This window comes from Pipra filicauda, unplaced genomic scaffold (genome assembly GCF_003945595.2).
Source record: "Pipra filicauda isolate LSUMZ 115617 unplaced genomic scaffold, ASM394559v2 scaffold44_size3831614_pilon, whole genome shotgun sequence".
In the NCBI taxonomy this organism is placed as follows: Eukaryota; Metazoa; Chordata; class Aves; order Passeriformes; family Pipridae; genus Pipra; species Pipra filicauda.
Genome location: NW_024104587.1, coordinates 1,795,107 through 1,816,697, shown reverse-complemented (window position 1 = coordinate 1,816,697; position 21,591 = coordinate 1,795,107). Strand labels below are relative to the sequence as shown.

Sequence of the window (21,591 nt, the reverse complement as noted above, 5' to 3'; positions counted from 1 at the left end):
TGCCCTGCCGTGTGGGCCTCAGCATGAGTGGTGGAGGGTAACAACCAAAGCAAAGCAGCCCACGGGGCGCCATCACATCCCACCTGGGGAGAGGCACATCCTGCCCAGGAGGGTCCAGAGACAGCGTGGAGAACTCCACCAACTCAGCAGGAGCAGAACTCCTTTTAGAGAATGGGGAATTCTTCCCAGAAAAGGTCAAAAATAAGTTTACATGTGTCCAGAGATCCAGAAAATATGGAGGCTGGATAAACACATAAACTTTGGTATCATCACAGTGAAATCCTGGTGGATATGGGTGAGGGAATGCCTGGCTCCTCCTGATCAGGTGGAAATTCCCATCCAAAAGGATTTCCAAGTCTCTATCACTGCAGACTGCGAAACTACGTAAAAGCAGCCAAGAAGAACATGCTTATTCCTGCACAGTGAAAATATCCATCGTGGCTTGCAGGAAAGGGCCCTGTCATCCCAAAACAGCCCCAGTGTCAGGCTCTCACCCCCTCGACCTGCCTTTGTACCCAGGGGCCGCAGGACCCCCCAGAGACACCATGCTGGGGCCGTTCTGAAAATCTCAGTAACACTTTTTAATATACAAGAATCAAAAGTACAGCAGTTTTACAAGGTAGGAAAATTTCATACATACTATATAAACAACATATTTACATCAGAAATCACTAGGACAGTGGCATTTCTTTCACAAATATAAATTAATATTAATTACTGTTTTTAGTCAACAGGTTCAAAAGTCCGCATTTTTTACAGTAAGAGTCCTTCTCTCCCTGGAGGGGAGGCAGAGGTTGGGAGGAAATGGGTGAAAGCAGAATAGTATTTTTGTGAGGATCACAAACCGTTCACGCAAGGACTTCAGTGCGTTGTTACACATCCGTTTTGGTTGGGACCACATCGCCTGTCCCCACAGCAAGTTTTGGTCTGCAGGACTTGCAACATGTGAATTCATAACTTTACACCGTTTCCAAAGAGGTCAGGCTAAAAAACTTTTTTGTTTTTTTTTTTTTAATAAAAACCCATCAAAATACTAACCCAAGTTAGTACTTTTTCCTGCAAAGAGGCTGGAGGGAATCCAGCAGCCGGTTCGGAAGGAAGAGCTGTACCAGGTGTTGACACAAGCACCACAGGGAAGTTTATGGCTGCGGACGTGTCCCCTCTGATCCCACTCATATCCAAGTGATTGGGTCTGGTCATGGTCCCTATGCTGAGGGGACATAAAATGCATGTGTGTGTGCTCAGGGAGAACTTTCTCCCAAATCTCATTCTCCAGCTTCACTAAAACCAAACTCAGCAAAGACCTGCCCACCACAAGTGGACAAAATGATGTGCCTTCAGCATCACTATGAAGTGACAGCAGGGACAACTCTCTGGTGGACAAGAGTAAAGCTGTTGCTGTTGCACAAGAAGGAAACCCAAACCAACCTCATACCTGGAACCCATGATGTGCAGAAACCCCCACATCTGGACACAGAAAATGCTTCTTGCTGGGGTTCAAAGTTTTCCTGCACCAACCCTAATACTGGCTGGCCAGTATTGCCTTTGCTACAAGAGTATGGCACGAACTTCCCATCATGACAGCACCGCTTGGGGACAAAAAGAGCAATTCTCTTTGCCCCCTCTGAGGTTTCTTCCATTTTCACATTAAAAGCTAATACCTCTGAAAAGAAAGGACCTCTTTGTTGAATACCACAGGCTGCAGTCACAGCTTAGTGGGAAAAGCTGCGGAAACATGCTCTCTCCACACCTCCCACTGCCTGGCAGCTCCAAGGGGGACTGTGGAAGACTTGCATTAACCTCACCCTGCACAGGTAAACACAAGTGTAACACTTTCTCAGGGCAGCAAGTGCCCCTAAGGAAACAAAACTGCCCTGAATTTGGTGGAAATCTTGCAAAATAAAAACAAAAAGGAAGAAAAACCCTTCCCATGTGTCCCGTTAAAGCAGCAGGCTCAGAAGGAGTGATGGCAGCAGATTTCCAGGGATACGCTGCGTGGAGGGGACATGGGATATATTAGTGTTGGTTTGCATGCGCCTTCCAAGGCACTGGCTGGAGTCAGGAAACCAGCCCTGAACACCCACCTGCCCTCAGTCTTTCGGGGAAAGGACATCACAGCTTATTAGGGTCAAATACTGGCATCTTAACAGGAGGCCCAGCTTCTATCTCTCATCAAAGAGGGGAGTCTGGAACAGCCTGGTCTTTAACACTGAGCTCTGGGAGGTGACGCATCCCCACACACCACACTCTGGGCAGTCTGTCTTTTGGGAGAGCTTTGTGGTGTCCAGGGAACTCCAACCTGAAAAATAATCACCCAAACTACTTCTGGCCAGCAATCTGTGCACAACCACAGCAGAGTCCAGGTTGGATACTGGTTTGCATCAAATGCTGTGGCTTGAATACTTGGAGTGTTTGCCCTGAAGTCCACTGAACTGGGCTGCAGACTCCTCTTTTCCCTCTGCCATGCTGGGCTCTTAAGACGTTTGCTCCAAGGATCGGTCCTGAATTCCTTATTTGCTCCCTGCTCACTGAGGTGCTAAGTCCCCAGGCTCATTTCCAATTTAGACAGAAGGTCTGTAAGTGCAGGTACTTTTAGCAATTCTGAGTCACTGCCAGAAGGGTGGCAGGAAAGTGACTATTCCTAAACAGTGGATTCCTATTTCCCTTTGTTCTACCATCCTTTATCCTTCAGTTGCAGTAAAGGTTTGTGATCACTGCTTCGTGAAGCACAGAGAAAAATTATTTGCCCAAAGACCGGAGCACTTCAGTGGGAGGGAGATTGGAAGTTCCAGGATCCCCAGATGCCCAGAGCCATCTTTTGATCATGCAGCTCCCAGCCAGCACCTGTTAGTTCCTGGACCACCCAAGCTGCCCATGCCAGAAGAGAAGCGTTTTGTTGTGAATTCCTGATCCCTGTCCACTGGGAAATACTGTTCTCACCCCAATTTCTTTACTACTGGTTAGAAGTGAACTAAGCCTTTGCTAAGGAAGTCAGTCTTTTTTTCACATATCCCAACTCCCGCCCTCCCCAGAGTCAAGATTTGCCAGTTCCAGCCCTGGAGATGGGAGGAAGATCACCCCCAGCTCTCCTGTTGCAGGGGACAACAGAAATCAAAGCAGAGTCAGTTTCTTGAAATGGATAAAGACATGGAAATGATAACATGGCCAGGAAAGTGATGGATTGTCACCAGCATAGCTCACTCTCAGGGACAGCAAGTCCCTCTTTCAACCAAAGTTGGCTGCTGAGGGTCTTTCCGTCCCTCCTTGAATACATCCTCCCATTGCCCCATGCTGGTTACACACAAATCCCAGCCCAACCAGTTTATCCTCAATCCCAAAGCAGCAACTGTCACATAACATCAAGTTGGAGCAGGCTCACAGCCTTCTGCACCATCCTAAGCAGCACTGATCTGCCTTCTCCTTCTGAGGAAACACCGGCTGGGGAAAATTCCCTTGGGTCCATTGGACTGAGGAAAACAGAAACAAAACAAAGACCGAGGCAGCAAGGCTGGTTCCATGATAGAACAGTTCAATGGTAAAAAAGGGGAAAGGAAACGGGAATCCAAACCAGAATCAAGAATTAGGGAAAATCTTCCTCCACCCACTCCCCCATAATCCTCCTTGACCCAGCCAGATGATAGCAGCATGTTCAGAATTTCTCGTTGCTGGCTTGGAGAAAGCAGCCACCGCCACACCAATCCAAGTATTTCAGACGTGCGCTTCCCCCTCTCAGTCTCTTTATGCTTTCCGAATGTTCCAGTTATAATCTGGATTGTTTTTCTGTTCCAATGACCTATCCAGAGGTGACCTGTGATCGAGAGGTGACTTGGAATCATGGGGGGATTTCTGAGAGGGGGGAGAGCGAGGGTCCGACACTGCAGGGTGAGATGGAGGGAGGGGCTGTTTGTAATCTCCCAGTTTGTCTGTGTGGAAGGACCTGTAGTGGTCCGAAGGTCCTTGGCCATGGTATCCCATGGGCGGCCTGTGATCAGACATCCGTCGGAAATCCTGCTGGTGGTAGTTCTGAGGCCTGAAGTCATCAGATCGTCGACGTTTGGACTCGTGGTGGTGCCTGCAGAGGGAAAACAAACGGATGGAGATCAGTTTCCCAAGGCAAGCCTGGCCAACACGGTGCATCCTTTCGAACTCCTCCCAGCCTGCCTGAGGTGGAAGGGAGTTAATTACCTGTCATAATAGTCTCGGTGGCCCCTGTGGTCTCGGTCGCTGTTGTACTGCTCGTACGGCCTCTTGCGGGAGAGGTTGTTTGGTCTGTAGTTCCCGGAGCTCCGGTGGGGATCCCCCCGTGACCGCCGGTCCCCGTAGTGGTGGTCCTTGTACCAGTGCTGCTCGTACTGGTGGTGCCTCTCCCCACCCCACATCTGGTTGCTGTTGCCACCATAGTTGAACTTTCGATCCCTCTGCCAGTCTCCTCGGTCTGCCACGAGGAAAGAGCACCTGTAAGTCTCTTTCATACTTTAGTTTAAGCCCATTACTTTGCTGAATTCTCACAGAAATTGTAACTACTGATGCCCCTTTAACCTTCTCCTCCCTAAACTACGTGGGCCCAATTTTCTCCTTTGAATTTCTTTATCATTATTCTGACAAATCTTATTGTGTCCCATTCTTATATTCTTTTCCTCACTACATCGTTATGTTTTCTCGTCCAGCAGTAAGTACACAATGGTAATATTTGTTCTATCCCATCACCTTTACACGAGACCAGTCACAGTTCCCATAAGGATTAGTGTCCAGGAGCATTAGGTTAGAAGGGGTGGTTTCTCCTGGCTTGCCAGCACTAACCTGTGTTGCTGAAGTGTCTCTTGTTTGGGTGGCCATAGTTGTCACGTGGGTGCCCGTGCATCTGCTGCTGGGTGTGGGAAGGGGGCATATGGATCTTCTGGGAATGAGGATTGTGAGGCACGTGAGACTGGGACATCACGGAATCGCGGCTGGAGCCTGAAGGCTCTGGGCGGAACGGCTTCTTCATGCTGGACGTGTCCTCCTTCTTTTTCTGCTCCTGCAAGGTGGAAGAGAGGGATACAGCTCAGCTGGTCTTCCATCAGAAGATTTGGACTCTGTGTGGAATGGCCTTGTCTGTCAGGCTCTGGATTTTCCTGCCTCTTTGAAGACTTGGTGAACCAACTGTGCCCGAGCACGGTGCAAACGTGGTGGAGGACAGGCACGGTTTTGCAGCTCTGCTTCTACACTTATTTCTACAGGGCAGCATGCCAGGTTTTTCACTCTAAAGGGCAACTCAACACCATATGCCACACCAAACAATGCTTTTTCTTGGTCAGAACAGCCAGGACAAAGTGACCAGAAATGCCACATGAAAGAGAAGGCAAATGCAGCCAGACTGTTTAGATGTTGAGAAAATCACACACTGACAACAACAACTAAGAACACCCACAGTAAGAGGCAGAAAGTATTGGCACTTTAAGTGCAGCAACATTTAAAAACAGCAATCAAAGGAAAGGCACTTCAGCTCTCACCTCCTCTTCCTGCGATCTTTTCTTATGAGCCATCTTGTAGAGTTTGTGTAGTTTTCTGGCATCAAATTCTGTGAATTTTGACACAAATATCCATAGGTTCCTAGAAGGACATGAACGTTTTCTGTTAATTGCTACATCAGCAGTTTAACTGCCAACTGCTTCCAAACCAACACCAAATCAATTTGACCCCCTCTGGAAAACGGTCTCAACCCAGCACACGACAGGATGATCAGGAGGGCTGGAACCAAGTTCCTCAAAGTAAAATAAAGAGGTTTGCACTGGTTTATCTAAACTACCTTTGAAATCCAGGTAAATGAAACCAACACTTGCAGAAAAAACCCTCACCTGGGACTGGTCATGGAAAACCATCCCTGGAAGTGTTCAAGGCCAGGTTGGATGGGGCTCTGATCAACCTGGTGTAGTGGAAGATGTCCTTGCTCATGGCAGGGGGGTTGGAACTAGATAATCTTTAAGGTCCCTCCCAACCCAGAACATTTCATAATTCTTTAATTCTATGAACTGAGTGGGCTAGAGAACACAAGATTTCACTGGTTAAATAACAAGCAAATGGCACATTCACTCACATAAAACTCAGCAGCCTCTAACTACCATTTCAAAATATCCTAGACCAGCCAAGGAAAACAAAATGATCCCTCACCTTCTCCATAGCTTGATGTGATCCTGGTCAGTGTAGGCTTTAAGGCACTCAGAGATGCGATCACCAATTTTTAGGAGGCAGTTGCGTGTGTGCTCCAGCTGTTCTTGAACTGTCAGTCCTTTATCAGGCTTATCAAGCTGCTTCAGTGCTTTTTTGACTGGTCTCATCCTTTCCTTGCACTTGAAAGAGCAATAGAGAGGAGAAAGTCATTAATTTGGCACAGGTCTCTACACTGTTCCCCTGTTAATCAGAGCTGCAAGAAGTTCATTAGAACGAGATATTAGCTTTATCTGACCATTAGACAAGGAGAAATCAGCTATAAAACAGCAATTTGTTAGACATGCTGCAGATAATAATCAGGAAAAGACAAGAGTCTCCCCATCTCCACTGCCTCTGCCTTTTAGAGGGGAACAATTTGCCTTGCAAGCCATAACCACACATGGTCTGCTCCCACACAGATCCCACAGCAGGTAGAGAGGCATATCCAAGTATCCACACACTGAACCAGCATCCCCAGCTGAAGGAGAGCTCACTTAATCCTGTTCATCCCTATATGCAGTCACTTTAATGCTCCCTTTTACCAAAACTGGCAGGCATGAGATGAAATCATCTTTTTCAGCTGTGCACATCAACACTGGGCACAGACAGGAAATCAGACAGGTTTCTACTGCCTGACTGGACCTTCCATGTATCACAAGAGGGAAAGTTATAGAAAAAGACAAAAAATAACATAGACCTGAGGTGAACATACAGCTTTGCCTTGAGAGAACTGTTTTTAAGAAGTGGTATTTCAGCCAAGGAGAATCTGCCATGACAACTTTTACTAAATGGTTATTTTTGCAACGAGCCTTGTGGGCACATTTGCTGTGAGAGCATTTACACAGCTCTGTACCTCCCAGAGCCATACAAGGTCACCCTGTAAACTCTATTTCCCTGCCTGGAAGAGCCCCAAATGGCTCCTTGGCTTCTATAGGGAAGGGACTGCCACATAAGGCTGCAGGGTCTTCTGTAACCCAGGGCTGCCAAATGAGAGATGGGAATTTACCAGCTGAAGCAGAGAGCTCTTGTGCTTGCTCTGCTGACACGCTACCAGTGGGTAGCACAGAGGCTGGTGGTCAGATCTCATCCAGGATTGTCCTGCCCTGCTCTCAGATTGACCAGAGGAAATCCCTGTGGGGCATTTGGAGAGGGTTCACACCCTGACACCTACAACACATCCTTTTAAGCAAACCCCAACCGCCTTGGGCTGGACTCTCTGCCACTGCCCTCCCATCTCCCGAGGAAAATACTCACTATGCTGAATGTTTCTTGGTCCAGATCATCATCCTCATCTTCGCCAATGGGGATCGGTTCACTCCCTGCAGTAATGTGGACGGGACCTTGTGATCTCTTCCCTTTGCTCCCAGATTTGGCCTCTCCACCTTTAGGCTTTACAAGGACAAATTACACACATCACATGATGAGCCAGACTGCAGGATCCCAAGTAATCCAACTAACAGCCTCTGCACTATTGTTACTGGCAGTTGTTAAACCCTGGGCACTGCTCCTACAACTTTCCTCCCAGAATCAAAAACTGTTGAGCTGCAATGGCTCTATTTAGCTTTACATCACCCCTAAGGGAGCAGAGGGAAGTCAGAGCCAACAGTTTGGACATGAATATGATATTCACACTCATGGAGAGAAAACCAAGTGCTGAAGACTTGGAAGAGAGTGTAAGTGAAAGAATATCCCTCCCTTGCAAAGGACAGAGCTCAGGGTAGTCTCATGTCTACAAGGATCTGCAACTTCATGTGATGTCACTAGTTCTCAAACCATGGCCTGTTTATGTAAAATTTTACTTACATGACTTATCTGCAGTCAAAGCCGTACCAAATATCACTGGAAAGAAAACCTTCCCCTACATACTCAACAAAACTTCTTGGTTTGCACTTATGACCTCAGTGTCAAAGCACACTCACATGCAGCACATACCTGTTCCTTGGACAGGTACTTCAGGTCAGTGTTATGGGAGCTTTTACTCCCCTTCCAATTTGAACCCAGCCTCAGGGCAGTTGCACCCAAGATTCAAGAGACATTTTAGTCTCCAACATACCAGGGATGTTGAAACACTCATTCTGGTTGAGTCCTGAACAGTGACAATGACAACTTTTCAGTCTTGATGGTGTGGGCAGTTGGGTCATTTGGGTGAGTTTAAATTAAAGGGGAATAAAGACAAGGAGCTGCCAACTCTGTGATAAATCACAGCTGAACAGAACTTTGATCTGAGTGCTCCAGGCTCTTCCCCTGTTCTTCCTTAACATCAGCTATGTGGCCATATCACTGTCACAGGGATAGCTGTACTTTAAAGGCAGACTGACAAAATCTCTTCCTTTTTGTTTCATGTTCCATCAACCTTTAGGACATACTGCCTTTTCTACTTTTTATGGCAAGAAGGGCTGAAAACGGGATACCACCTCACCCCCCAGTGCTTCATTGATGTCTCTTCACACAGGGCCTTCCATGAATCCTAAGTCTCACAGTTTGTCCTTCTGCTCAGGGACTTTCCTATCAAACGGCTCCTGAGAGTACCACATACCTTCTCTTTCTTGTCTTTTGTTTTCTTTTTCTCTTTATCACTTTCCTTTTCTTTCTTAGAGGATGTCTGTTTTTCCTTGTTCTCTTTGTTCTCTTTCTTCTTCTGTTTCTTTTTCACCGGGCTCTTGTCCAAGCCATCCTCCTAGAAAACCAGCCACAGCACAAAGTTGGAGTCCTCACCTCATGCACACTTTCTTCCAATAAAACTTACAACCTTAAAATGCAGGCAACTTTTGAGGTACATCCAAATTTGCCCTCACACCTCTTTAACCAGACAGCAAGCCCTGCTTAAGCAGCTGCCATCCACCCAAACTTGACAAAAGGGTATAAAAACCAGAGGAGCCCCAGCCTGTGACAAGCTAGCAAGCTGCAGATCTGCACTGCTTTCCTGTGCCAGCTGTGCTCCAGAAGGCTCAGCCCCTGAGGTAGATACTGATCAGCACATGAACAAAAAGCCTCAGACTACAAGCCAAACCACTCAATGACAGAACGTTTTCTAAGCAACAGCATGACCTTGGTAAACTCCAACTTCACCACTGGCTGACGTGCCCAAAAGGAGAGAGAAACAATTCTTCTTTCTCTCCTTTATAAGGGCAGCAGGCTTTGTCCTAACACAACCTTTCCTCCAAGTCAATATGTGGATGTGTGTGGCCACTCTAAGATGCCCAAAAACACTTAAAGCACTGACCTAAAAGAATAGGTGGGAAAGGTGCCTCCTTCACCCTGACAGCTGTATGTACGTTTTTGTAAGTCTGTCAGTCCTGTGGAAATTCACTCTGTAGTGCCTCCTGACTCCCCAGGGCTTTGCTGGGGGTGCTTCTCAAGGTGAGTTTGGGCAGTAATAGCACAGCTCAAGGAAACCTGGAAAAACCACTATCCACCAGGTTGACTCACCTTGACTTCACCTTCTTCTGACTGGTTGTCCGAGTGCCGAGGAGAGGAGAGTTCATTCCCATGCTCATCTTTGACTTTGGGAGCCTTGTTCTCTTTCTTTACTCGTGGTTTCCTCTTCTTTAGCTTGCCCTGGTGAAAACACAGAAGTAGTCAGAGCAAGCAAATAGCTACTTCCTGGGGTCATATTATATCTCCTGAACACCTTGCAAACAACTGCAGCCCTGCAGGATGGCAGGAAGCCCGATGAGCCCGAGTAAGTGCAATAATTACCTGCCCCTCACTAATTATCACTTCAATATCACAATGCAATCAGACAACAGACAAGCCCATATTCCCTCACGGAGATGATGTTCAGTGACCTGAGAACACAGGCTGTCCCCTGCCATCAGCCTGCCATCACTCCTCTTGAAATCCCCAGAATCAGGCAGCCACATCTCACCTCTTCCCCATCTTTCATGTTTTCTTTCTTGTCCAGGTCTTTCTTCAGCAGTTTCAGTAGATAATCAACTCGAGTCTGGAGCTGTTTTCCCTGAGGTTTCTTATCTGTCTCAACAGGTAGGATCTTCAATAAAGCAGAAAACAAAAATATATACCTTCATGCACAAAGCTTGACAAAAGAGATACACGCTATCAGCAGTCCTTCCAGGCCCAGCAAAGGGCTGGAGATGCTGCACCTTCTGGGGGAACAAGCAGGCTCAAGCATTCCTTCCCCCCTCCTCACAGACTCTCCCTGTCTGGCTAAAAGTGAAGCTCCCAGCAAACAAGCATCCCTCCCCTTGGACTTTTGCAGAAGTTGAAGGACCCCAAGGCAGCTCTCTAGGTTCTCTGGGATCTTTCTTGAAGAAAAAAGATCTTTTCTAGAAGAAAAAAAAACCTTTACAAACTATATTTGGGACCTTGTGTTGCAAAACTGAGTCCACTCTCCTTAACACATCAGATTTGTTTGTGACAGCCTTGTCACAGCAGGCTGGTCCCCCTGGTAACCTAAGACATTGCTACAGCAGTGGTACAGATGCAGAATTTTTAGCGGAAAACAAGGCTCCAAGGGGCCACTTTGTGGGAAGTATCTCAGCTCATCAACTAGGTTAGTTTCATACTTCATTGGAAACTGGGTGGTGTGTCTCAGGCAGTTGTTTCCACTATAAGATGCCTTTCTGAACTCCACATATTAAGGGCTCTCAGCCACAGCATGATCTTTGCTAAAAGCACTAGTAGGGATGGGAATGTCACATACTGGCAGCAAAGCTGGCGTGGAGATTCCCGATGCTCCTCAGCCCTGTGCTGCAGTTTGCTCTTTCCACTGCACTGACACAACGGATGGAGGCTTATTTTTAACCCAGATCATTTCAACATGGTCCCCACAAACTGTTCTTGTGGGCATGACTGAGGAACAGAGGAACTAGATGGAGGCTTTCCAGCTGGCTGTGCTGCCATCACCAGTCATGTAACTATACCCTCAAAGCTAACACAGACCAGTCTTGACATAAGCAGTGTCAAATCTGTGAAAAATTACTTCCACGCAGAAATTCAGACTCAGCTTCTTGTGCGATGCGCAAGGAAACATCAAGTCATGATTATGCAATGCAGCCTCTTCTGTCCTGTGCATGTAACCACACATGTCAGCATTGCCATTTTCTTCCTGCATCGTTTCAGTGTGGTTCATGTGGTACTGCTCAGGGAAAATGTACTGCCCATCAAATAAGACAGCTCTGCTTTCCATCGAGCATGCAACATTCCATGAAGGTCACTGTTTCCCTCATTATTATTTATTATTATTATTTTTGGAGTAGTTATAAACACAAACATCTGTTTCTGGAGTAAATGAAGCATGTTCTCTATGAGCACTGCCATGGACCCAATGGAATCAGCAAGCGAAGCGACCTACCTTATCAGATAACTTCAATTCCGGATCTGTTTTAATTAGCTCCCAGTTTCCATAACCATGCTCGTAAATTCCCACTAACAAGCGAGAATCCTCCTCCACTCCCCAGTCTACATCAAAATGAGCAGCTTTGACACGGCACGTCAGGCGGTACCTAAAGGCATTTCAAACACGAGCTACTTTTAATGCTGTGGAGGATAAAGCAAATCCACATATCCAGGCTATTCACTTTCCACTACAAAATCCAAATTCCCTGAGCCTCTTTCTGCATTGCCTAACTTTAGCCAAACTCACTTCTTCCTTTCCTCTGGGTCTGCAGGAATGGATTTATGCAGCATTTCAAACTCCTCTTCGTGCTGGATGATGGATTTCACGTTGACTTGGACACCAGAAATCTTGATAGTAGGACCTCGTCTTTTTCCAGGTCCTTTCCCTGCTCAACAATAAAACACAGCAACTAAGAGAACTCTTACAGAAAGAAGTGCCTCTGTAAAAATGGCTTCACAGACAGTGATCAAGGCCTTGCTTCAACCACTTATTTAAACATAAGGCCCAAAATATAAGTTTTCTTACACTAACTCACTTAGATTTGCAATCCAAACACCTCCCAGTATCATTTTCTTAAAAACACATCCAAGTATGCTCGAGCTGTTGCTTCAGCAGTTTTGTTCAGCTGCAACAGGCAGAGACCCAGCAGGAAATCCAGACCTGACCCTTTATCTCTAAACCAACAGCACAGAACAGCCATACAGAGAGCGGATGATGATTCCAGCTCTGGGAAGTGCTAACTGTGGATCCAGCTTTACCATGGAGTACATAGCACCAGTTTGCTTCCCAGTCCCCGGAGCAGTTAAAATTTGGGCTTTGTGACCCAGCATTAAATCAGCTGATCACTTCAGTCTCTCCCCATGAAAACACATGTCCAGCAGAAACCAGCAGACCCAAGCAGCACTTTCCAGTCTGAGCAGAAGGCTCAGGAGTTTCTCTCCATTGGTGACAGCTGCCTGGCAGAGATGGGATGGTTTAAGTGTGTGCTTGTTTTATTGCTTCTAAGTCACAAATGTGGCACACCTCCCCAGCCAGCATGGCAACAGTTTCCTCTCCAGCTCCATGGAACAATCCCAAAAACATCATAACAGCAGCATACAACCCTCTTGCCTACCTTCCCCTGGATTTTCTTTCAGCTGCTCCTCGTATTCTTGCATTGCTGACACACAGCTGTTGTGGATGAGCTCCCCTAAACGTTTCAGATCAGCCACAGATTTATCCACCAGCTCAGCATCTCGGGCAATACACTCCAACCTGGGAAAGGGGGAAAGTGTTTTGTATTTGATAGAGAATATCTCCTCCCAGTCATCTCCTAATCAACTGTTTCACAGCTTTTAGTACTCAATACTGTACATATACGAATGTATGAAACACGCACAAGTTGAGTTTGTGCAGGAAGCAACTCAGTTTTTTGGTCTTTTTTTAGGTCTAACAGCTGCAGTTCAGATGTAGAATAAGTGATCAAATCCTTTGGATTTTTTAGTACTAAAGCAAAGGTGGGAACTGTCTGTCTTGGGGACAACAGGGGCCCTCTATGACTGCCCAGTGTTCCCTCAGGCTTTCCTAGTTCCATATTAACTCCATCTGATGGTCCAAAGCTGCCATCTGCTGTCCCTTTTGCCTGCCTGAAGACTCACACGCAAGCCTTGTGTTTCACAACAGAAGAGTACAACCAGCTGAAAAAACACTGCAATTCTCATACAATATATGCAGGGAACCCTGCCTCAGCCCTGAGACCTCAGCAGGGGCTTTCCAGCCCCAGCACATATGGCATCTCCCTTCCCCCCTCACTCATGCTGGGTCACAGCACTCAGCCAGGGCTCTGCTGACCCACGCTCGAGGATGGTCTGTGCCTCTCCCCGTTTCCCTTCAAGAGGGATAGAGCATGGAAAGATGCTCCAAATTCAGTTTTGAGGCTAACGTGCAGAGAGAAGCTTGGCAAGCGTTTTGGGTAGTATTTGCTGTTCCAACAGCTGCTCCCTCTCTTTTCTAGGCTGAGTGGGAATGCCCCAAGGGCCGGACTCTGCCAGCAGGACGATGCTGTTACAGCCCGGCGCCACGACTGCTCGAGATGCTTTTGGCCAGCACTCATCAGTGCCCATCAACTGAGGCACAAGGGACTGCACAGCAGTGCTTATGTTCCTGATGACATGACAGCAAGGTTCAAACACCCACAGCAATGTGTGTGTCTGGCTCTGCTCAGAAATACAGTGTCCCTCCGTGATTCCTCTCTGGAGCAGGGCCAGGGTGGGACTCACCTTTCAAGAGGCAATCCAAACTTCTTGTAAGCCTTGATAAACCTAAGGAAAAAAAAATAAGAAGAAGACTAAACTAACTGCCATAAAAAGTAGGTCCAGTATCACAAATACACTTGAATATATGAATTACAGTCTGCCAGATTATCACCCTTGCATTCCCCATTGATTAGCTCAGTATCCCTCAGCACTGGGAAGCTTCATCCATTAGCCCCCACAACGAGTTTTGTGACCTTGGCTGGAGAAGAACACAATATTATTATGAATTTTGAGTGCTTGACAGATGACAAAAAAAAAAAAAGGAGAGTCATAACTGTAGTGTAAAAAAAAAATAGAAGAAAATAGAAAGAAAAAATGGAAGAAAGCAGTGGCTCACACCATGCTGGTAATTATTAACTTCATTTTTCCAGGAAGAAAAGAGGCATTAAATCAATGTCATTAGTAATTTTAAGGCTCAGGCTGTAAATGTAGCAACCCATCACAGAAGAGCCAAGCGTGGTTCAATCCATCACAGAGGTTTGCAGACAAGGATTGCTATTTATTTTTATGTCTTATTTTTATTGTGAAAGTCCCTGCCATGGCTAACACAACTTTAGGGCAAGAGTCAAATGTTGCTGCAATCAAACAGTGCCTTGTGTTAGGAGTAGACCCAATGGCTACAATTACAGGTTATTTTTTAAATTAATTATTTTTTTGCCTTCTTTTTTTCATCTTCTGCTCTTTCGGCCTCTTTCTGTTACATTACAATAAATGGCTGCTATATTCCATATTGTAACATGTCCTTCCTGCTCCATGGTTTCAAGATGGATATAGGGCAGGTACCACAGTCCAGAAAATCTGGTATCTCCTGCTTAAAAATATAGCAACTCAGATATGGAAAGAGTCAAGGAAAACTCATAGCCCTCTCTTTTCCATCTTTGGCTGAACATGTGGGAAGAGCTGTAAGACAAAGATCTTTGGGAAGCATTCAAGAATTAGAAGATAAAAGAAGAAAACAATACTCGAATTCAGCCCCCAGCTGCCTCCAAGGAACTGACACACAACTGCTGGGATCAGCGGGACCAGTGCTTCTCATGGGGTCACTTTGCCAGAGCCTGCCTTTCACTTAGAGCTTAAATCAGCAGGATAACTGCCAGAAAAATGTCAGGAAGGCCAGAGCCCTTAGCTTCTCCAGCTCTGTATCTCATGGCACCTAAGATCTCACGTGTTACATGGAATTAGCTCAATCCCCTTGGCCCAGGAAAGGCAGTTACAACAAGGATTAATCTCAGGAAGGCACCAGCTTCACTGTAGCCTGACTAAAGACAATCCAGTCCATTTTTCACTGACCTGGATGTTAAGGTCAGCTGGGAGCAAACTGAATTATATAAAGGTGCAGAAGCTGTCTCAATGAACCAGCTCCACCTAACCATTGACGTGCTTACAGGTGAACGCGTCCTGGATTAATCTGGGATTTTCTCCACCTGCATGGCATTTCTATATTTGTTTTCTGAACTGTCTCTTGTGCTCAGCACTGACCTCCTGATTTCAGCATCAGTAAATCCTTCCACAGTGTCTTTTCTAACACTCCGAGGACGTCCCCTGCGCTTTGGTCTCTTCTCGTCATCGGTGTCGTCAGTCTCGCTCTCTGATCCAGATGATCTCTGCAGCCTTCTCTTAGTTTCTGCATCTGATTCACTGTCATTTGTCTGAGCCTGTATGTACCAGAAGAACAGTAGTATAGTTAACAACTGCTAATCTAATCAGCTAACAACCTTTTCTGTCCCTCCTGCACTGGCACTATTTAATGTACAGGCTGTAAAACACCTTGGCATTTATTCCTAAAGATGCAAGAGCTCATGTAACCGTCCTAGAAAGGCTGCACACCCTTGCAGTTCCCAGCTGACAAAGGCTCTAGTGGTCATCCTCCCTGTAGAGCCAGCAGTTTCACAACTGTATTTTGATTTACTAAGGTTATGAGACATTAAAACACACTGATTTCCCTTAGACTATTTCAAAAACCAGGACTCCATAGAAATTAATCTGGATTCATCCAATATGAATTATCCTTCTCTCTCTGTTTTTCCCCAGCTCATCCAGAGAACAGTGCATAATCCATTAAAGTCCCATATCCCAGAAGAACTTCCTTGCACAGCCAGCTTTCTTTTGGATTGGGGTAGATCCCATGACCTAAAGAAGGACTCAGGAAGACACCATCTCCTTTGGCCCTCAAGATCCACATTTAGGCAAGAGCAGCCCAGGGAGCTAGCAAGTCCGAGGAAAACAAACAGCCAGAAAATGGCAAAATCTGCAGTAAAATCCAATACAGTTGGATACTTTGCCTTGTGGTCACTACAAGTTCTCTTTAATTTTGTTTGCTAAGATGAGTCGGACCAATTTAAGTCTGGGCCCTCACACTGCATCCCAAACCATGGGCCCAATGCATGATGCCAACAAGAGGTCAATGTGCTACCTCTGTGCTTTATTCCCAACCAACTTTGGAGGAGGAAAAGAAGCTCGATGGCAAGGAGGCTTCCCTTGAGTGTTGCCTTTGCCAGCTCTTGTCTCCTGCCTCTCAGCTCCTCGAGATGGGCTGTACCTTTTTAGTTGAGCTCCGGATTCGAGGCAGCATGTAGATTTCCTCCAACTCTTTCTGCCTTTCTTCCTCCTCCACCTTTTTCCTCTGTTCCTCTGGAATGATATCATCCCAGTCCTTCTGGGACCGCTCATCCAGCTCCGTCTCTTCCTCCTCCATGGTTGCAAAGTTGGCGACCTTTCACAAGCACAGGAGAAGTTTTAGCAATTCCCTCCCCTGGCAGGAACACTCCTGAGCTGTCTGCTAAGCCTCAACTCCTGCCCCGTAGGAATTCTGCCAACACTTCCATAAACTACTGCATAATTAATTCCTATGTCACTACATTCCTGGTTCCTTGCCACGTTTTTGGACTTACAGCTTTTGAGGAAGTACGTGCAGTTTAAGAAGTCCTGCTGAGCCTTTGTTAATTATTGGCTTTGCTTCCAAATTTGGTAAAATCTGAATTTGATTCACAGCCTTCAAAACCACTTACTCGAAAGCAAATTAATACCTACATCGGGGGGGGGGGTTGGAACTAGACAAGGTCCCTTCCAACCCAAACCATCCTGTGATTCTGTGATCTCTCAGAGGTGTTCCTGCCTGTTACTGACCTTACCATGGCAGGATGTGGGGAGCCACATTCCCACACCCCACTACAGAGCCTGGGGGTCCATACCTTGAACTGGGAGAGGAGCTCGTCGGTGGCACTGGTGGACACTTCATTCTCCCGTGTTTCAGCCAGACGCAGAATCTCATCGATGTCCATCTCCTACCAGTCAGGGAGAAGGAGGGATAAAGCAGAGGATACCGAGCACAGCGGGAAATAAGAGGCTTTGAGAACAGACTCGTGTGCTGATATGCGCTAAATAAAGTGCAAATATCTGCAGGGTATCATCCCCGAGGGCTGGGATGAACTATCTCAAGTGGTACAACAGAGTATAAATAAGGTGACAGGACAGAAGAAAAGGACTATCGAGGCTGAACAGCCCGGAAAATTTCCAGACAGTGAGATATATGAACTGTGGACTGTCTTCCTCGGGAGAAGCTCTGCTGCTTGGGCCATTTAGAGAATCGGTCAAAGCACTCCACACTAAATTGTCAAGCAATGCTGCACTGAGGCAGAAGAAAGTGACCTATTCACTTCACTGTGCTGACTCCTGCTTCTCAGAGAACAACCAAAAAAGGATGCTGAGAACAAGTGCTCAGAAGAGGCAGGGAGAGCAGCTTTCAGCAGGCTGTGCTATAACTAGCTAATGAATCCTCACCAGACAAGGGACTCCCTTGGTGACCTTTACTATTTAATCCCCAACAGCAAGGCTCTCCTCAACCCCCTGATCCTCCAATCCCAGACTCTTCCTTCAGCTTCTCCAGACTCACATGTGTCCTATTCACTGACCTGCTCTCATGCACAGGACAAGTACAAAGTGGGGACAACCACACACAATCCCTCATGCAGACCTGCAGATGACAACAAACTGCTATGTGATTTCAATTTCAAACTACCTGAGGCTCTGACTCTTCCCCTTCAAGCTCCTTGAAGAGATCTTCAGCTCCAAACTTCAGAATAGCTGTCAGCTCCTCTTTGTTGAAAGGATTTGAGCTGCAAGAGCAAGTGGGAAGGAAAAGGTGTTTTGAGTTGTTAAGTCAGCACTGCTACAGCACAAAACCACACCAAAGTTTTTCCTAATTGAAACAAGGAGTAAGTTTTCTACCCAGCACTATAAAAGGCTTTTTTATTAATCTCTTTCCTGCTCTAACAAGGATAATGACTATAAAGGGAACCACTTCCATCTACTGGGGGGAAATGGTGAGAGTCTGAGGTCACTGCCAAGGTGCAGCTTTTCCACAACCACTGGTTCCCTCAGACCAGGTGATCTCTGGGTGGAAGGCAGAAGTAAAAACAAGTAATGCATTAAAACTAGGTTTTAATTTTTGATCATCTTTATCCTATATGTCCAAATTAATGGCTGCATAAGCCAAATCAGTGGAAGCTGCCATTATTTATTAGCCTTCTGCCCTATACCCTACCCAATAAATATTGGGAAATATCAGCAGGTGAGGCTGGTTATGCCACGCACTGTTCCAGACATCTCTGCCTCCTGACACAATCACATACTTGGATCTCCCAGAGTTGTTGTCCAGAACAGTCCGGCCAGTGGTGTCCATACGCTGGATAACCAAATGATCCAGCACCATTTTCTTCTTGGCTCTCTCAATGATCTCCTCCTCCACTGTCCCCTTTGTGACCAGGCGGTAAATATTCACCTAAGGGGCAAAAAGAGAACAGAGCTATTTCCTGGACCTGAACATGCTCTGCTGACACAGCAATACAACCCTCAGCTACTTCACAGGAGACTGGTCTGCTGACACTGTCTATTCACACACAGATGTGGTTTTACAGGAGAAAAACAAGCACATTCTCTTTACATCTCAGAGGACCCTGTTAAAATCAGGATGGTTAACACACATCTTGTAGTGTGCCTAAGCACAGAGTAAATTTTCTTCTGAAACAATCATGCTAAATCCAAACTAGCACCAAACTTTTCGCGTATCTAATAAACCCCCAGTAAAGGTGATGCTCTACTTGCTAAGTTTTTCTGGGCAAGAAAGAACAGAGTCCACTAGGCAGAGAAGTGTAACAGGTTGGGTTCTTGGTTTTGAACCATCTCAGAATCCAAAGCCAACACGAAGACTTGGCATATGACAAATCTGGACTGATTTTTTGTCTCCTTTTTTCAGTGAGATTCCCTGAGGCTGGCAGCACTCTCTGGAGTCAGGACTGGGGCAAAAAGACCATATTTTCTCTGGTGTAGTGGGAGCCTGTTTAGATGCTCACACTGAAGCCACAGACAAAACGACCCAGGCAGCTCTTCTGACCTGCTTCTTTTGTCCAATCCGGTGAGCTCGGGCCTGAGCCTGAAGATCATTTTGGGGGTTCCAGTCCGAGTCAAAGATAACAACAGTATCAGCAGAGGCCAAATTAATTCCAAGCCCTCCAGCTCGTGTTGACAACAAGAAACAGAAGTCCTGAGGGGGGGGAAAAAAAAGCATCCATGAGTTAGCCAGCCTGTAACTGTGGACATAAAATAGCAATGGTGACTCAAAAGCTGTACAAGCAAATGTAAGGCTCTGTTGCACTCATGCTTCTTAAAGCAGAAAAATTATTTCCTTCCCATACACAGGCTAAGCACCAGTGGTCTTTAAGCCAGGACCCATGGTGAGGCAGTGCTGGCAGGGCTTAAAGATGTGCTAATCCAGGTATGCAACAAAGCAGCTCAGAGCAAGGGCACCTTGGAGTCACTTTTGAAGGTCAGACTACTAGATTCCTACAAGGGCAGAAGACAAACATCTGCTTTTTCTTGCCTGAACCCTGTTGGGAGTGAGACCAGTAACTAACAGACTGTTCAAGTTACTGCCCAAGGGCACAGGATGCCAGGTTAGAGCCAAAACACCTGAGCCCCTACAGATGCCCTCAAAAGAAGGCAAAAGGGCAGGTTCTATGGGCATTCTTTCTCCTTTCCCACTCACACTGCTGTCTCCTTCTCACTTTTATTTGTTAACTTTCCCACAACCATGAAGAGTTTCTGTATCTCCTGTGCCAGCCAAGAATTCCCTTCCAGCCCAGGCTTCTGGAGTGAGGAAAGGTATTTGTCATGGCTGGGCTGACTGACACAAAAACAAGTGCCTTGCACCAGTCACTGTGAGTCAGCAATCCTGGATGAGAGGTTTGAGATGTCCTCTCATATTACACTGCAGACTTTCACCTCCAACACCAGACTCCACTGCCTGCCAACACTAAAAATCCTCCTTTTGCCTTTGCTATTTCATATCCAAAACCAGCTTCAGACTGGAATCATTTAACAACCATCTCTCATTGTTCAGACCAGAATCATTTAACAACCATCTCTCATTGTTCAGACCAGAATCATTTAACAACCATCTCTCATTCTTCAGACCATAGGGAGAGCATTGCTAAACTCTGGCTCTTCCCAGCCTCTTCTGGACTTTCTGGAGTTGTGACTTGCAGCCCTGTTCCTTGGACATGGCAGATTTAAAACAAGCAATACGGCCAGTTGCAAAACCTGCTATATCTGTGTCTTCAAAAGTATCTGGGGTCCTGTAAAAAGAAATGAACTGAACTAATCCCCTCTTGGCAGTCACAACCTGTGGCTCAGCCACAACACCCACTGCCCGGGCAGCCCACCCGGCCCCTCCTGAGGCAGGACTGTGGTACCTCGGAGCCGTCGGCGTTGAAGTGATCCAGCGCCTGCTTTCGGATCTCCCCCTTGATCGAGCCGTCCAAGCGCTGGAAAAATCAACAACAGTGATAAAAGAAAGAAGGTAAAGGAGCCCTGAGGAACTGGTGCACCCAGGTCCTGCAAGCCCTACAGCCCCTCTCGCAGCCTGCAGCGTTTGATTGTTAAAAATAGCCTCCAATTAAAAATAACTGCACTGCCTCAGCTGTGTCACAAGGACAGGGGGGATGCTCACACAGCGGGTGACACCACAGCTCCCATTACAGGCTCCCAGCCAGGCTCTCTGTGTTCACTGTCCTCTCCTCAGGGTTTATCACAGGACACAGGCCAAAGGGGCCTGTCAAAGGAGTTTTGCAGAGATATGGCCACACTGAAATGAAGGGACATGCCAGTTCCCTGCAGTAAATGCAACCTGTAATCCCAGCCATCAGCTTCTAGGAAACTCAATGACTCCTGTTGCTCAAGCTCCCTCTGCATTTTCATACGTTTTCAAGAGAACCCCACTGTTCTGCATGCTGATGTTTCTCACCTGAAAAGGGTAGTGTTTGATAGTCAGGTACTCTGCCAGGATGTCCAGCATCCTCACCATCTGGGAGAAGATCAGCACTCTGTTGCCTCTCTCCCGCAGCCTGGTCAGCAGCTTGTCCAAGAGAATTAGCTTTCCACTGCTCCTGATCAGAGACTGAAGAAATAACCATCATTTCAGCTGATGTTTTCCAATCTTACATTATACAGACATGCACAGAACTGCTTCTTTTGGGGTCATGCATCTCTTGTACATCTTTAATCAAATCATCTGGATTTACACAGCAGAGGCCACACACAAAATGAATCATTCAAGACATGTTACACTGCCTGCAACTCCTGCTCTAGATGTCCACAAAATGTTGCCTCCATTGAACTCTCCACTGAGAGTTCAAGTGGCTTAGTTGTGCAGACTAATTCTAAAAGAGAAACCACAGATGTTATCTTGCTAGG

At 46.5% G+C, this 21,591-nt stretch overlaps 1 protein-coding gene across 6 annotated transcripts in view; it reads right to left on the bottom strand.

The window, feature by feature from the left end:
- Positions 1-560: 560 nt before the first annotated feature.
- CHD2 (chromodomain helicase DNA binding protein 2) overlaps positions 561-21,591 on the bottom strand; it is a 69,839-nt gene continuing 48,808 nt past the window's right edge. For 5 of the 6 annotated variants that reach the window (XM_039385932.1, XM_039385934.1, XM_039385935.1 and 2 more), the window contains exons 23-43: positions 21,143-21,295; positions 20,592-20,663; positions 19,235-19,384; positions 18,474-18,622; positions 17,861-17,957; positions 17,034-17,126; positions 16,382-16,555; positions 15,322-15,497; positions 13,807-13,848; positions 12,663-12,802; positions 11,795-11,936; positions 11,504-11,654; positions 10,058-10,180; positions 9,619-9,747; positions 8,726-8,866; positions 7,444-7,578; positions 6,151-6,329; positions 5,493-5,592; positions 4,801-5,017; positions 4,186-4,435; positions 561-4,072 (exon numbers count right to left, since the gene is read on the bottom strand). In XM_039385932.1, coding sequence (XP_039241866.1) covers positions 3,739-4,072; positions 4,186-4,435; positions 4,801-5,017; positions 5,493-5,592; positions 6,151-6,329; positions 7,444-7,578; positions 8,726-8,866; positions 9,619-9,747; positions 10,058-10,180; positions 11,504-11,654; positions 11,795-11,936; positions 12,663-12,802; positions 13,807-13,848; positions 15,322-15,497; positions 16,382-16,555; positions 17,034-17,126; positions 17,861-17,957; positions 18,474-18,622; positions 19,235-19,384; positions 20,592-20,663; positions 21,143-21,295 — 3,147 coding nt within the window. In that variant the 3' untranslated portion in view covers positions 561-3,738. The remainder of the gene's footprint in view (positions 4,073-4,185; positions 4,436-4,800; positions 5,018-5,492; positions 5,593-6,150; positions 6,330-7,443; positions 7,579-8,725; positions 8,867-9,618; positions 9,748-10,057; positions 10,181-11,503; positions 11,655-11,794; positions 11,937-12,662; positions 12,803-13,806; positions 13,849-15,321; positions 15,498-16,381; positions 16,556-17,033; positions 17,127-17,860; positions 17,958-18,473; positions 18,623-19,234; positions 19,385-20,591; positions 20,664-21,142; positions 21,296-21,591) is intronic. The other variant, XM_027719864.2, reaches the window with a different exon arrangement.